General features: G+C 35.7%; 1 protein-coding gene across 2 annotated transcripts in view; it reads right to left on the reverse strand.

Annotated features, from left to right (window-relative positions):
* Window positions 1–14451, reverse strand: part of PDGFC (platelet derived growth factor C) — a 191516-nt gene that overhangs the window by 49841 nt on the left and 127224 nt on the right. For both annotated transcript variants that reach the window (XM_077753040.1, XM_077753041.1), the window contains exon 3: window positions 1189–1369. In XM_077753040.1, the coding sequence (XP_077609166.1) occupies window positions 1189–1369 (181 nt within the window). The remainder of the gene's footprint in view (window positions 1–1188; window positions 1370–14451) is intronic.

The raw sequence follows: 14451 nt of genomic DNA on the forward strand, positions 1-14451 counted from the left end.
CTTTGTTAAATCTCCTATCAAAAGCATTGAAGATATCAATTTTTATATTATTTCAAATGGTGATATTATTGATCATATTTAAAAGGTATTAGGTGACATCATCATATTTGTAGGAATACTTCAGAATTACTATGAGTAATGTGATAAAAATAGTAAAAGGGTTTCTACTATTTCTGTTGTGCAACAAATAGATATGAATCTTTGAAAAATATGTAAAGTAAAGGATACTAGCTATCAGAATATAACTAAAACTACAATTTTTAGTTGTAGTTTTAGATCAAGTAGATTTCTTAAATCCCAGTGAGAATTCAGAATTTCTTTATTGAAACATAAAGATCATAACTATTATTTAAGCAGGATAAATATTAGGATATGTAGGATAATAGAGATGACTACTTCTTAAAATATATTTTACTAAAACATTGATTTTAAAAGAATAGCTAACAAGTTTACTTCTCTCAATAAAAAGAAAAATGTTATGTACAAAATGTTATGTACATATTCTTAAACAACACATGTGAAAAATAAATTCTTGGCAGGCACAGAAAAGGAAAGATGCCACCTTAATGGGGAGAAAAAAGTAACACACCACATAAGAACATAAGATTTTAGGGCAATGAATTTAGTTAAAATGGTATTAGTATCAAACAGTGCTGCCTTTCTAGTTCTGCAGTGTGTTCATTCCAAACATATAAATTAATTTGAAAATTAGAACCATTGGAATCCCATGTAAGTTTCAAACTTTATCCCTTTAAAGTAAGAGTGACATTTAGCAAAATGCAAAAGAAGAAAGGTCTACAAAAATGCAAGAAAACTAAAATCGCATTTTATCATTTAATATGACTCAAACTTGAAATTCAGGAATACTTTCTATAGTCCAAATTTTGACGGTTATCTAAATGGGAAGAGTAATAAATACACAGACTTTCCTATTTTTTTTCCCTAAGAGCAAATGCTATGTACTTATGTAACTTCCCACACACACAGAAACAGCAGACNAAAAGGTATTTAACATGGTCAATGATCAATGATCATCAGTGATAGAATTTAAGTTATTTGTGATAATTACAGTGACGTTTATGAATAAAAAAATTCAAGGTAGGGAAAGGTTTTTTGTTTTTCCTGAATTTTTTTTTTTAAGTAAAAAAGTGACTGAGTTAAAGAAGGGGATCTGTAAGTGGTACTTACTGGCATGACAATGTTGTAGTGGATGCAGAACCCCGGTTCTGAAGGAAAATATTCATCAGATACAAATCTTATCCTGATTTGATTTCCTTTAGAAATCTGTTTTCCTGGCACAGTTCCAGAGCCACACCAGCGTCCTAGTACAGTTCCATCACTGGGGTCTTCAACTTCTACAAAATCATACCTGCAAGAGACAAAGGCAAAAGAGACATCACGTAACATGATCATAACCTGATCTGTTATATTAGCAATTCAAATTCCATGTTCATGGATACAATGGGTCTATCTATGGACCAGAGCCAGGAGTCCCTTCCAAAATTAACTGGGTAAATATAATTCTATTCCAAAGAAGAGGCACAACAAAAATGCCTTCTTAATGAGGGCAAAATGAGTGTTCTATTCTAAGCCCTTCAGTGCCACTGTTGATGAACTCCAAATTCACTAAAAATAGCCATCTCCATGCTTAAATGTTTTGTACGGAGCAACCATATCTGACATTCAATTATGAATTATTCAATTTAATTTCCATTTGGACATGCTAGTTGTACTCCAATTTTAACTGCTATTATCACTGCCCATTGCTCTCTGACAGTGACACTTTCACCCCAGTCAGGCACCTGGGCTCCCTTTCCCCCTCTCTGATGCGAGCTTGTCCAGAGCCACATCATTATATACACATTCTTCAAATCTCACTTTGTACCAGTCTGCCTCTGTGAGACCTTTCTGGGTGTTCTCACTTCACTGTCATCTTTCTCTTTTTGATAAACACATATTCTCAATATTCACCGTATATGTGCAAGTGATCTGTTTTCATGGTCTGTTAAATCCCTGAAGAAAGGAATCCATTTTTATATACTTCTAGTTTACATTGCACTATACACAGTATCCTAGACGTAAGGAGTAGATAAGATGTTTCCATCAAATGTTAATTTTGGTTCGGAAGGCTTACATCAGTGGTACTCATCAAGAGCAGTGTTGCCTCCTAAGAAATGTTCCACAAATCTGTAAGAGGCATTTTGGCTTACGTGGAGACCAGGGGTGAGGATGGCACCATGACATGATGCCACGTGGTGGGTGCGGTCCAACAATGTTCAACAACAGAAGTCCCAGAAGTGAGTATTTTTCCCATGTTCTCCATGCCTTTCAAACAGTTCACTGGACACTTATGTAGGTGAAAATGTTGATATAGTTCATCTCAGTCTGGAAACTAATACTGTCTGACATGTAACACAAAAATGTTCTGCAGTTTTAGCTAAAACCAAATTTTCCACAAATTCAACTACCAAATAAGTTGAAGAAAGTTTCTATGTTTTGGAACTTACCAAGAATTACTATTTTGGAAAAACGTATCACAAACAGAACGCTGCCTGTGTTGTCTGCATCACAATTAAAACAATTAAAAATGTACATTTTTGTCTATACCTAGAACTGTCATATTTATTAATGAATCTACTTAAAAGATGCAAACATCTTCCTTGCGCACTTGTGCATATGTATTTGTGATTTTAAATTCATTATTTTCACAAAACTTACTTTGTTATTTCAGCTTTATATAGCACACATGCCATTATATTTATATTTTCAACAACTGTGTATATAAATAGATGATCACTTCTATGAACTTCCTTTCAGACTAGTAAAGAAGACACTGCAAAACATTTCTTAAAAGGTAGGTCTGACATGGTTGAGAATCACTGGTAGGCTTTTTCAGAAACCTAAATTCCATAGATACTAGACAACTAAAAATAATATATTTTGTGCAGTACTGCATTTACAGAAGAAAAATTGTTGAGAATTACATGCAGAGTATATAACGGGCAAATTCTACGTATAAATCTTCATCCCGAGGAAGTGTCTAGAACTCCCTTATGACATGTAACTTAACTTGTTTCAGCCTCATTTTGCTCCATCTTACACTGAAGATGATGCTACGTGGTTCACAGGGATACTTTAGGACAGGACACGTGTACAGTTCCTAAAACACTGCGGGCACACAGCTGCCATTCGATAAAGCCGTCCTTCAGCTCCGTCCTGCATCCCTGCCCCCACCTCCACACGGACTTTTAATATAACCTTGGGAGTCTGAAAGCAATAAATAAGAAAACTCAAATACAAAGGGGAGAATACCGGCTACACCATGCGAACGGGTATGGGTCATCAATGACAAATGTGTAAAACCAACCAGTGTAACTATTCTAGGAGTTTGGTGTATATGTGTGTGGTGGGACTGAAAAGTGATGGGGTCAGGGGTGAGGGGACTTGGATAAACAGACCTAAGTAGGGACAGCTGGGTGGCTCAGTCGGCTCAGGTCATGACCTCGGGGCTTGTATTCAAGCCCCCCGTCGGGCTCTGTGCTGACAGCTTAGAGCCTGGAGCCTTACTTCAGATTCTGTGTCTCTCTCTCTGCTCCTCCCCGGCTTGCTCTCGCTCTCTCTCTCACACACACAAGTAAATAAACATTTAAAAACAACAACAACAGACCTAAGTAGTTATTTCAGATTTCCTTGGTATAAAAGTTGATAACTACCATTTTATGTGAAAGGATACTTTTTATATCAAGAAAGTTTATATGTGAAACAAAGCTATTTTGTATCTGTTTGTTCTGTGCTTGGGAAGTTTTCCCCTAAACCTATTTAGTGTGGGTTACCCCATTGCTAGTTTGAAGAGGGTCAGATTTTAGACCTGGTCAATCATTCTGTAGGCATTTATGAAGCGCTTACTGGGTACAGTCTGTTTCGCTAGATTCTTAGGATACAAAGATGAAACTATAGCCTCTTTGGGCTCAGGGCCCATAAAACACTTTGGTAAGTGCTCTAATGAGAGTATGTAGGAAATACTGTGGAAGACTGGCAGAGTAGGAGTAATTCTATACAGTGAGATTAGGGTCAGTTTACAAAGGAACATTTGGGCTGTCAATGAGTCCCAAGAGAGCGGGGCTGAAAAGAGGGGAAATGGAAATGCGTTGTAGCGAGAAGGACAATATGTAAGACGCAACAGCAGAAAGAAGGGGCCAGGTATGGTTGGCTGTGAATAGAAGGTAGGGAACAAAGAAGTTGATGAAGATCAAGCTGGAAAAAATAGGTGTAGGTGGGAAGGCCTTTGGTACTTCAGAGTCAGATGTTAGAATATTTTGTAGGCCTAGGTAGCAGACAGGGAAGCACAGGTTCAATAAGCTCTGTTTCTTTTAAAAAAAATAAGTCAATATTCTAAAAAGTGGAACTGCACAGAATATCTGGATTTCTGTTGGTTTGTTGGTTTGTTTTAAATTAAGTTTAAAGATCTAGTAGTACTAACTATCATTAGCCCTAGGCTGACTCCATGAGGGTTCAGATCTCTGAAACTGGTGTCAGCTCCAGAAGCGGAGGTATCCTTAATTTCCTGCCTTATCCCTAACACCGTGTCCAGGAACACAGTACATACTGTATCAGTATTTGGTGAATGAGGAATGAACACTAGGCCTTCGTTCATTCATAGCAACTGGGGCAGGGCCAAGTGGAAAAAGCTTTAGATGGGCCGTGTTCTTTCTAAGTCTTTAAAGATCCCCATCTACTTTCTATGCTGTTGTCGTTGTTGTTGTTGTTGTTTTAACACCCAGATGATCATTCATTCACATTATTTGGCCATGTGCGCCTATGAGGCATAGCCATGGAGGTCTTAGTGAGGGAGTAACACTGGCAGGGAACAGAATCGCCACTTCTCTGAGGAATGCCAGAAACGATAACATGACAAGTGTGGGTAGAAAGAAAAGATCCTGTAACAAACACATCCTGAAAAGGAATAGTCAGTCAGGGGAACGTGGGGAAAGCCACTGTGAGGGATGCCACAGAACTGAGCGAAGAGGGAAGGGAAATATCCACCACAAGTTCATTGTGGAAATCCATTGGTTTATATACTCTAGCATTGGTCAAAACATCAAGTAGACAGGAAGCAGAAGGGATCCACGGTGCCGACAGTACCGAATGACAAAGAAAGGTGAAAGACGCTGAAAATCAAAAAGTACCCTTTGGGTTTGGCAATTATGAAGTCATTTCAATAAACCAGTTGGGCAGAACACAAAGTGTCAAAAATTTACTTCAGTCCATTTTCAGAATTATCTAACAGAAGCATCATAAGAGAAAAAATCATATGCAAGAAAACTGAAACAATTCACGTTAACTATTTTTCTATTACATTACATCTTATTTGTTCTAAAATAAACACCAGTACATATCAACCTAATCTGTAAGCTCTTTAGAAATATTTAAAAGGAATTTTTAACCACACAGAAATATCTGGATTATACACGTTAAGAACTTATTAAGGGACGATTAAGTCTTAAACTTGGCTTTATTTTAGATCCTGAAACAAAAGTCACTGTCCTGCAAATAAGAGGTAGAAGAACATTATTACTTTCTTCATGAAGATCTTCTACTGAATTTGATGCCATTAAAAAATTTGACTAATCTTTATAACAATTTCTGGATTTGCAGTGGACAGTTGGCAATTAATCTTACATGCTCATACAAGTCTGGTGCACACATTCACCACAGTGCTTTAAAAATCTACATAGTTTTGCATCCCATGAAGGTTAAATGAAATGGACATCTAAAGAAGTACTGGGGTTTTTTTTGCCTATAAAACAGTAGAATCTAACAAATGCTACTAATTGTTTCATAGTTTTAAGATTTTTTTCACAAGTAGTGTCCTATAAAAAAGTGAATTCTAAATTTCACCCAATTATTCTATCGTCAATTTTTATGGTCATACTCAACAGCTGTTTAGCTGTCTCTGGAACTGAAAAATATCAATACCATCATTATTTACTAAGGCTTAGTTTTCCCTCTTAAAATGGTAAATCTCCTTGCTAAAGAATATGGTTACAAAAATAGCATTTTTAAAAAACTGAAATCAGATTAAAGATCAGGTAAAATAGACCAAGTGAAGATCTACCTGTAAACTATCCGTATGCCTCATTACTGTGTGTAATCTTCAAACTAGAAAAAATGAGAGCAAAAATCACCGCCACTTGATTCTACATTTCCTTTTAATGTCTGAGAATATAGAATATGACTGGAAAAAGACTAATGCATTAAATCTGGCCATCTTCCCCAATAATTTGAAGTTTTTCTTTTTTCTGATAAAATGTTATTTGCAGATGGAGTTCATTGCAGAAATCCACTGGTTAATATACTCTAGCATTGCTCAAAACATCAAGTAGACAGAAAACAATGACAAAAGGCACTTCTAGAACTTAGTCAGATGAGAGGGGGATAATCAAACCAAGCAACATTTGACACATAAAAGTGAAATCACAAAACATAATCTTCCTTAAATGCAGAAATCTACACATGGCCAGGTGATTGTTCTGGAGACATGGTAATCCTTATAATACACTCTCAGGTATTAATTTCCAACATGCACAACTGCTCACATCAGTATTTAAAGGATTTACTAAACCTATTTTATGAGCCAATCAAACATCACTTTCTCACGGCAACATGATACAGAGCACACAGCGCTAAGTGGTTTATAATGATCACTCCCTTTCTCTAACATACCCCTGGGGACCCGTGGAGGATTTATGTTCTTTTATGTTTAACAAACAAGTCTGGTATTGTAGACAAAATTTTCGTTCCCGTGTGGGAATTTAAAAACTGTGAGGGCATAAGGACAGCTTTCGGACTCCCAAGAATTGTAAGGAGTACACCAAAGAAATAAATTCCCTGGTAAACAGAATTGTTAGACACCCAGCTTCTTTCAACAAAAATAAACCAAACCTGCAAGATAGGCTGTTTCTCATTCAAACTAACTAAAACCCCATCAATTAAGTCTGCCTCGGGAATTACCGAACCTGATGGGAGTGTGAAACCCTGCCAACAAATACATGTGGATCCTAAAAGACCCAGGTCTGCAAGTGTCACCTGGAGCCCCAGTATGTTGGGAAAGGTAGTAAAATCAGTAAGATGCCAATTATTCTACAGTGCTTATTGGATTATACCTCAGTTTAGCAGAATACTACTCATATACCAAAGCTTCAGATGCCTATTTGGATAACAAAATGTCTACATACACTGTAACATATTGAAAAGAATTTTAAAATAATTATATCAATTGCCTTTTATACATAGACTCATGTGATCCTCAGAAAAATCACAAAAAGTTGATACTGTTACTGTGTCCATTCTTCTGGATTATAAAACATAGGAAACCTAAGTTCCTGGCCAAGGTCACATAGCAACGAAACGCAGAGCGCACTTCCTTCCACTTTGGCAGTGGAATTCTAGAACCCATGGTTAACTCCAGAACCCTTAAGTTCTAAGCCACACCATGTACTATAATGGAAATCTGCACACACAATTATATTTGCTTTATTTTCAGGCTTCATTGCAGAGAATTTGTACCTTTGTTCAAACTGGATAAACGACTTTATTCAATGGCTAGAAAAACATTCAGGGTCATTTAAATAAAACTGATCAGTCAACTTGGTAATGTGGGCATATAAATTTTACAAGTATTTGTCTATGTCAATTTGGTAATACAGCAAGTCCCCCTCACCTGCAGGGGCTATGTTCCAAGATCACCAGCAGAGACCTGAAACCTCAAACACTACCAAACCCCATATTTACTGTTTATTCCTACACCTACATGAAACCTATGACAAAACTTACTTCACAAATTAGGCACGGAAAGAGATTTAAAACCACAGCTAACAGTAAAATAGAACAATTACATCAATATATCATAATAAAAGTTATGTGAATGCGGTCTCTCTCAAAATATCTTACTGTCCTGTAATCACCTGTTTTCCTCTTGTGATGAAGTGAGGTGATAAAATGCCTACGTGATGAGATGAGGAAGGCAAAGGACACAGGCGTTGTAAAGTAGTGTTAAGTGCTACCGGCCTTCTGATGATACGGCATAAGGAGGGTCATCTGCTTCCAGACCTCAAATGACCACAAGTAACTGAAATGGCGGATAAGGAAGGTACTAGCGTACTTATTTTTAGCTACTCTAAATTCTCTATGGATAGTGTTAAACCCACACAGAAAACGTGTAAGTCAAACCATCGAGCATGTTTCAGAGGGCTGACAACACATGATGGGAGAAATTACCAGAGAAATATGATCGTTCTACCTGTGAGAAATCGTTACGTTGTACATGGCGAGGTCATATATGGAAGGAAATTAATGGATTAAATTTACCTTCTTACTAAATAAAAACACTGCAAATCTAGAACTCATGAATTCAATCTATAAAGGCAGAAAAATTAAGCAAAACAAAGTATAAGCTGAAAATTAATGGAAAGAGAAACTATAAGAGATGTATTTGAAACCAAAATTAGAATTTAAAATTAAAACTAAAAGCTGGTTCTTAGAAAGGAGAGAGAGACAGATACAGGGAACGAAGAAGGGAAAGAGGGAGAGAAGGAGAGAGGGAGAATGAATCAAGACTTTATATAATTAGGAGTGAGGAAGAAGATAACAATCACTGAGAAAAATGTACTTGAGGGACGCCTGGGTGGCTCAGTCGGTTGAGTATCCAACTCTTGATTTTAGCTCAGGTCATGATCTCACAGTTGGTGAGTTCAAGCCCCACATCGGGCACCACACTGAGAGCACAAAATCTGCTTGGGCTTCTGTTTCTCCCTCTCTCTCTTTGCCTCTCTTGCACACATGTGCTCTCTTTCTGTCTCAAAATAAATAAACTTTAAAAAAAGTACTTAAAAATTGCAAGTATATTTTATATAACTTTATGCCAATGAAATCTAAAAAGCTAAATGGAATTGATGACTTACCAGGACAATATAACTTTTCAAAGTTGACTGAAAAAGTAGAAAAGTGAACTAGTAACTCCAGAAGAAACTGAAAATAGTATCAAACACTTGTCAGTAAAAAGATATAATGGTATGATGTTTACAGAAGGGTTCTATTTGACTTTAAGGAAACATAATTCCAATTTTATAAGAGCAACTGTAAAAAAATGAAAATGGCAGATATCTACCTAAATTAATAATAAAATAAACTAGCCTAAATTTTGTGGATATAGTTTATATAATATATTAAAGTTACTAAGAGATTAGGCCTTTTTTTTTTTTTTTTTGAGAGAGAGAGAGAGCAAGTGGGAATCTTAAGCAGGTCCCATGCTCAGAGTAAAGCCTGATGTAAGGCTTGGTCTCACAACCCTGCAGTCATGATGTGAGCTGAAATCAAGAGTCGGATGCTTAACTGACTTAGGCATCCAAGTACTCTGAGATTAGATCTTAAGTGTTCTTATCACACAAAAGAAATGGAATTATGTGTCTTGATGAAGATGTTCGCTAACACTCTGGTGGTAAGCACACTGAGATATAGAAGTATATCAAATCAACACATTGTGCACCTTACACAATATCATATGCCAATTATATCTCAATAAAGTTGGAAAAAGTAAATTAAAATTAAAACCTCTAATAAATGAAAAAAATCTTATATCAAAGTTCTTACAAATGGCAAATCAACCAGTTAAAATCAGGACCAATTTTACATATAAAATGAGGAAAATGCAAAAATACCAAAGAAAATTTCATTAAATATCATCCATCAGTGGATTAAAAGATAAAGTAATTCATGAGAGAATATGGTTTAGTTCATGAACATAAAGACAAATGTAAAAATTAAGCTTAATATTAACAGGAGAAAACACTACAGGATCATATTAATAAATACTGAAACAATGTGATAAAATCAACTATAGATAAAAAATGAGTAACATGTGAATAGCAGTACACTTTCAAATCATGGTACAAAGTACTTAACGGAAACTGACTGCAAGTTTTACCTTAACTAAAATTAAAAAAGTTCTTATTAAAGTTAGACTCACAACAGGTTTGGCCATTCTTACCACTACAATTTTTTGAGGGTGGAGGGGATCTCTAGCTACTTTAGAGAAAACAAAATAAATGTTGTAATAAAAAGAGAAAAGAAAAATAATCCTTAGTTGATAACAAATTCCCCTGAGAATAGACTACAATAGGGTCAGCACTGATACTGGAAGAGCTTGGCAATAAGCAGGTATGGTATGGGGTGGCTTAGAGCATGGTAGGAGAGGTAGAGGTTAAGAATGGTTACATGATGTGTATAAACATTTTTTATGTTTATTTTTGAGAGAGAGACAGAGCACAAGTCGAGGTGGGGCAGAGAGAAAGCAAGACACAGGCTCTGAGCTATCAGCAAGGAGCCTGATGCAGAGATTAAACCCATGAACTGTGAAATCATGACCTGAGCCAAAGTCAGCCGCCCAACTGACTAAGCCACCCAGATGCCCCGATGCTGTATTTATTTTTAAGGTATATCTCATATTAGTTGGTGTAGGGTGTGAGAAAAACAGGTGTCCAAGGTGATTCCAAAGTTTTTGGTTTTTAAAAACCATTCAGGACTAGAAGAGAATTTAATAAAGTGACTAAATATAGGATCAATATGCAACTATCAATAGTCTTTTTTTACAGAAACAAATGCCAGAAACTACATAGGGGACATGTCTTTCACAGTGGAATTATAAAAATACATATAAATATAAGTTATAAATTATAACACTACATGAGTTAATGCACATGTTACTAAGTGACAAAAAAAACATGACTCTGCTATAATCTTTAAGAAACAAGACTTCCATAATATTTGTATAAAACAAAATCACCACAATAAAGCAAACACTTTGTATACATGCTATGTACCAGGTACTGTATCAATAATTAACTCATTCAATCTTGCAACACAGCCCTATCCATAGCTACTATTATTATAACCATATTATAAATGGGGAAGCTGAGATACAAAGAAGTAACACAACAAGGCAAGAGTCATTACAGCTAAGAGTAACGGAATTGCAAGAGGAATCTTGTTCCAGACTTCAGAGCCTATATTCTTAACCATTATACCATACTGCCCCTAGTTAAACACAGCAGAGACTTACATTCCAGCTCACTGTCAGTATTCATAATCCACTATTAAGAATTCTGATTTAAACTCTCCGGATCCTCTTCCTTAAAGTGTGGAAACTATTCATTAACTCTCAAGATTGTTGTTGAGGATCAAAAAAGGGAATGTATATAACGTCTTTCCAATAGTACCTAACAAATAAGATGCTCAATGAGTGGTGTGTGTGTGTGTGTGTGTGTGTGTGTAGTGTGCATGTGTGTCTTAAATAACTGCTATCACTGCAGCCACATATATGTAAATCATGGAGGACTCTACCCTGTGGAAGAATAGATCCCAGAGCTCCTGATCTAGTGCTAAGTAGCATGGGTCCCTACTCTGCTCATGGCACACCCCAGAACCTGCTCCCTTGGCCATTCTTCCATGTGGAAGTAACTGTCCAGACTCTAACCGGCCACAATAATATAAGCATATACATTTGTTATCATTATTAACAGCTGCTCTTTTCATTGTAGAAGAAGACAGATTGATCAATATGTTGTGAAAATATCAAACACTTAATTTTTGTGGCAGTATTTTATACTTTATAAAATAAGTGCAATGTTATGATTATTGAGAGAATTATAGGACTTAATATATTTTGCTCACAATTCTTTTTCCTGATTAGCCATTGAAATATGTGGTTCCTTATCCTCGATTATTACTTGCATATATGTATGCATTTTTACAGAGACATTATCTCATATCATTGTGCTATTACTGAAATAATGCAGAGATGTAGGTGGCTAAATCTATGTCAATTCAGAGGTTGCCGCCCAAGTAAGATTCATGTTCTTCTCACTGTAAAGAGCACTTCTCATACTCTTTATTACTATCTTGTAATAAATTTTACCCCCAAAAATCTCATTAACATTTAGACTTGCCCAGGGTGATGCTCTGGGGTGTGTGGCTGTTTATTAAATACATGTTGAGTGATTACTATTAATTAATAATTCAATAAAGTTCTTAAGAATGATCAACAATTTATTACGTGTGTCAACAACTGAACCACTGAAATACTGAAAGATTTTCGAGAAGTAAATTTAAGAAATGAAATTAATATTCATTCTATCTAGACTAAAGAAAAATTTTTCTCTGATGGTTGATCATTTTGTCATTTTCCCTACTACTTTCAATGAATAGGGTAACATAAAGGGAGAGAGTGTCAGTAGAGTTAGTTAAGACTAGGAAAAAAAGGAGGACCTCCTTGAAAGCATCCCAACTACTGAGCTTAGGATATCTAGGAATATTGTAATGGGAATGCACATATAAAGAGTTACTTAAAGGGTATCAAAGTTTAAGATAAGAAGGAAGGGCTAAGAATACACTCTCTGATCTACCTAACACCTAGACACTTTCAAACATCATTTCCACAAGTAACCACTGCCAAAAGGTATCCTACAGGTGACTCCTTTTGCATGTTCTGTGAATAGCTCAATTTCATTCCTTAAACATATTTATCAAAGGCCATTACATCATTAAACAAGACATCTTTAAAGGATTTTGCTATAGGTTTGGTTCTTTCAGTTTGTATTCGTGCTGTATTATTGCTACACTTGTAAATACCAAGGTACTCTAGATATGGATTGATCTAAGGTTAAGAGAAATATTTAAGGAGTGTGATAATAAAATCTGGACAGGATTCATGTAATGCTTATCAAAGCATTATCATGACTTCAGGCCTGATTTTAAAAGAAAATATTTAAATTGCTGATCAGCAGCATAAGGCATTTAGGCTCATATGTTTAGATACATAAATTTACTCTTTGGTGTTGATGTCTGTGAAAATGATAAAATGAGTTTGTTTTAGAATATACCAAAGGGAAATGAAAATATCTGTTCTTTTAGGGTATCAGAGAATTTCAGGTACAGTTCCTGAATAGGAGTGTTAATAAAAACAGACTTCTAAGTATTTATTTTGAACATTTATAGTTGTTGAATATTTATGATGAGATGATTTATAGTCAGTGTATCTGAGAAAATATTCTCAGAGTTTAAAAGAAATTTTAGGCATTCCAGCAAAATTCATTATTCAACATTTGACATCTAAGATCCATAGACTTGTACTTTTATAAACACAAACAGAAGAGCAGAACATCTTAATCCTGATAGATAGACTGATTGTTTTAAGGAAATGGGTGTTCAAAATTAACTGGTTCCAGGCTTCAGGTTCCTCTTCAGGAAAATAAAGGAATGAACCAGGTAGTAAAGAAGTTCATTTCATAAAAAACTTAGCTCCCCCCTCCACCTTGCTGAAGAAACCAATCACATTTCCTTTTGTGTGTGTAATATGTCAAAAAAGATGCAGTTTATACATAAAACATATTATTAGAACATTGTCGCTACAATATTTTCTAGAAAATTTTATTTTTTCCAAGGTCTATATACAGAACCGCTATCACCAAATATCATAACGGTCTACAGGCAACATCCATGGAAACCAACTTCTAAATAGCAGTGTATTATGAAATTAGAAAAAAACACTTACTAATAGGAGCGTTGAAAGGCCAAGCAAATGCACTGAGTCCTGTATTATGAAAGGTCTACCCTCTGATCATGGGAAGCTCTAATCCCATCAAGGAAAGTGACTGCCTCCAACAGAAATGTTATAATACCTTTTCCTAATTATGTTACTTTGACAAAAGTCTTCCAAATGCCAACTGGTAAATGAAGGAGGCCTACAATTATCATAGACTAGAATTGCTGACCCCCAGGGCAAATCCTTTTTTTTTTCTTTAATTTTATTTACTGTGCAGCACAATCACACCTTAAAACGTCAGCTTTTAGTGCATAAAAGCACATTTCAGAATTCATTGGACACAGGCTCCATCTGACTCTTCTGATAAAAAGTATATCCCTATCTCTTATCAGATATAATACCAATCAGAGTACTGCAAGAAGTAATAATAGAATGGAATCTGGCATAAATAAGATGCTTAATACGGATTACATTTTTATTATCTAATATAATAATTTCTTTTTAAAAAAATTTTAATGTTTATTTTTGAGAGAGAGACAGAACATGAGTGGGGGGGGGGGCGTCAGAGAGAGAGGGAGACACAGAATCCGAAGCAGGCTCCAGGCTCTGAGCTGTCAGCACAGAGCCTGATGCGGGGCTCGAACCCACGAACTGTGAGATCATGACCTGAGCTGAAGTCGGATGCCTAACCGGCTGAGCCACCCAGGTGCCCCTCTAATATAATAATTTCTGTTAGATTTCTAGACTTTCTAGGTTTTCTGTTTACCTGTCCTATCTATGTTACAACAATGTTCCAAACAACTAACAGAAAGTTAACTGCTATTTTGTTTGCTTTTTAAATCTTTTCTTCAGTG

This window comes from Crocuta crocuta, unplaced genomic scaffold (genome assembly GCF_008692635.1).
Source record: "Crocuta crocuta isolate KB4526 unplaced genomic scaffold, BGI_CrCroc_1.0 scaffold591, whole genome shotgun sequence".
NCBI lineage: Eukaryota > Metazoa > Chordata > Mammalia > Carnivora > Hyaenidae > Crocuta > Crocuta crocuta.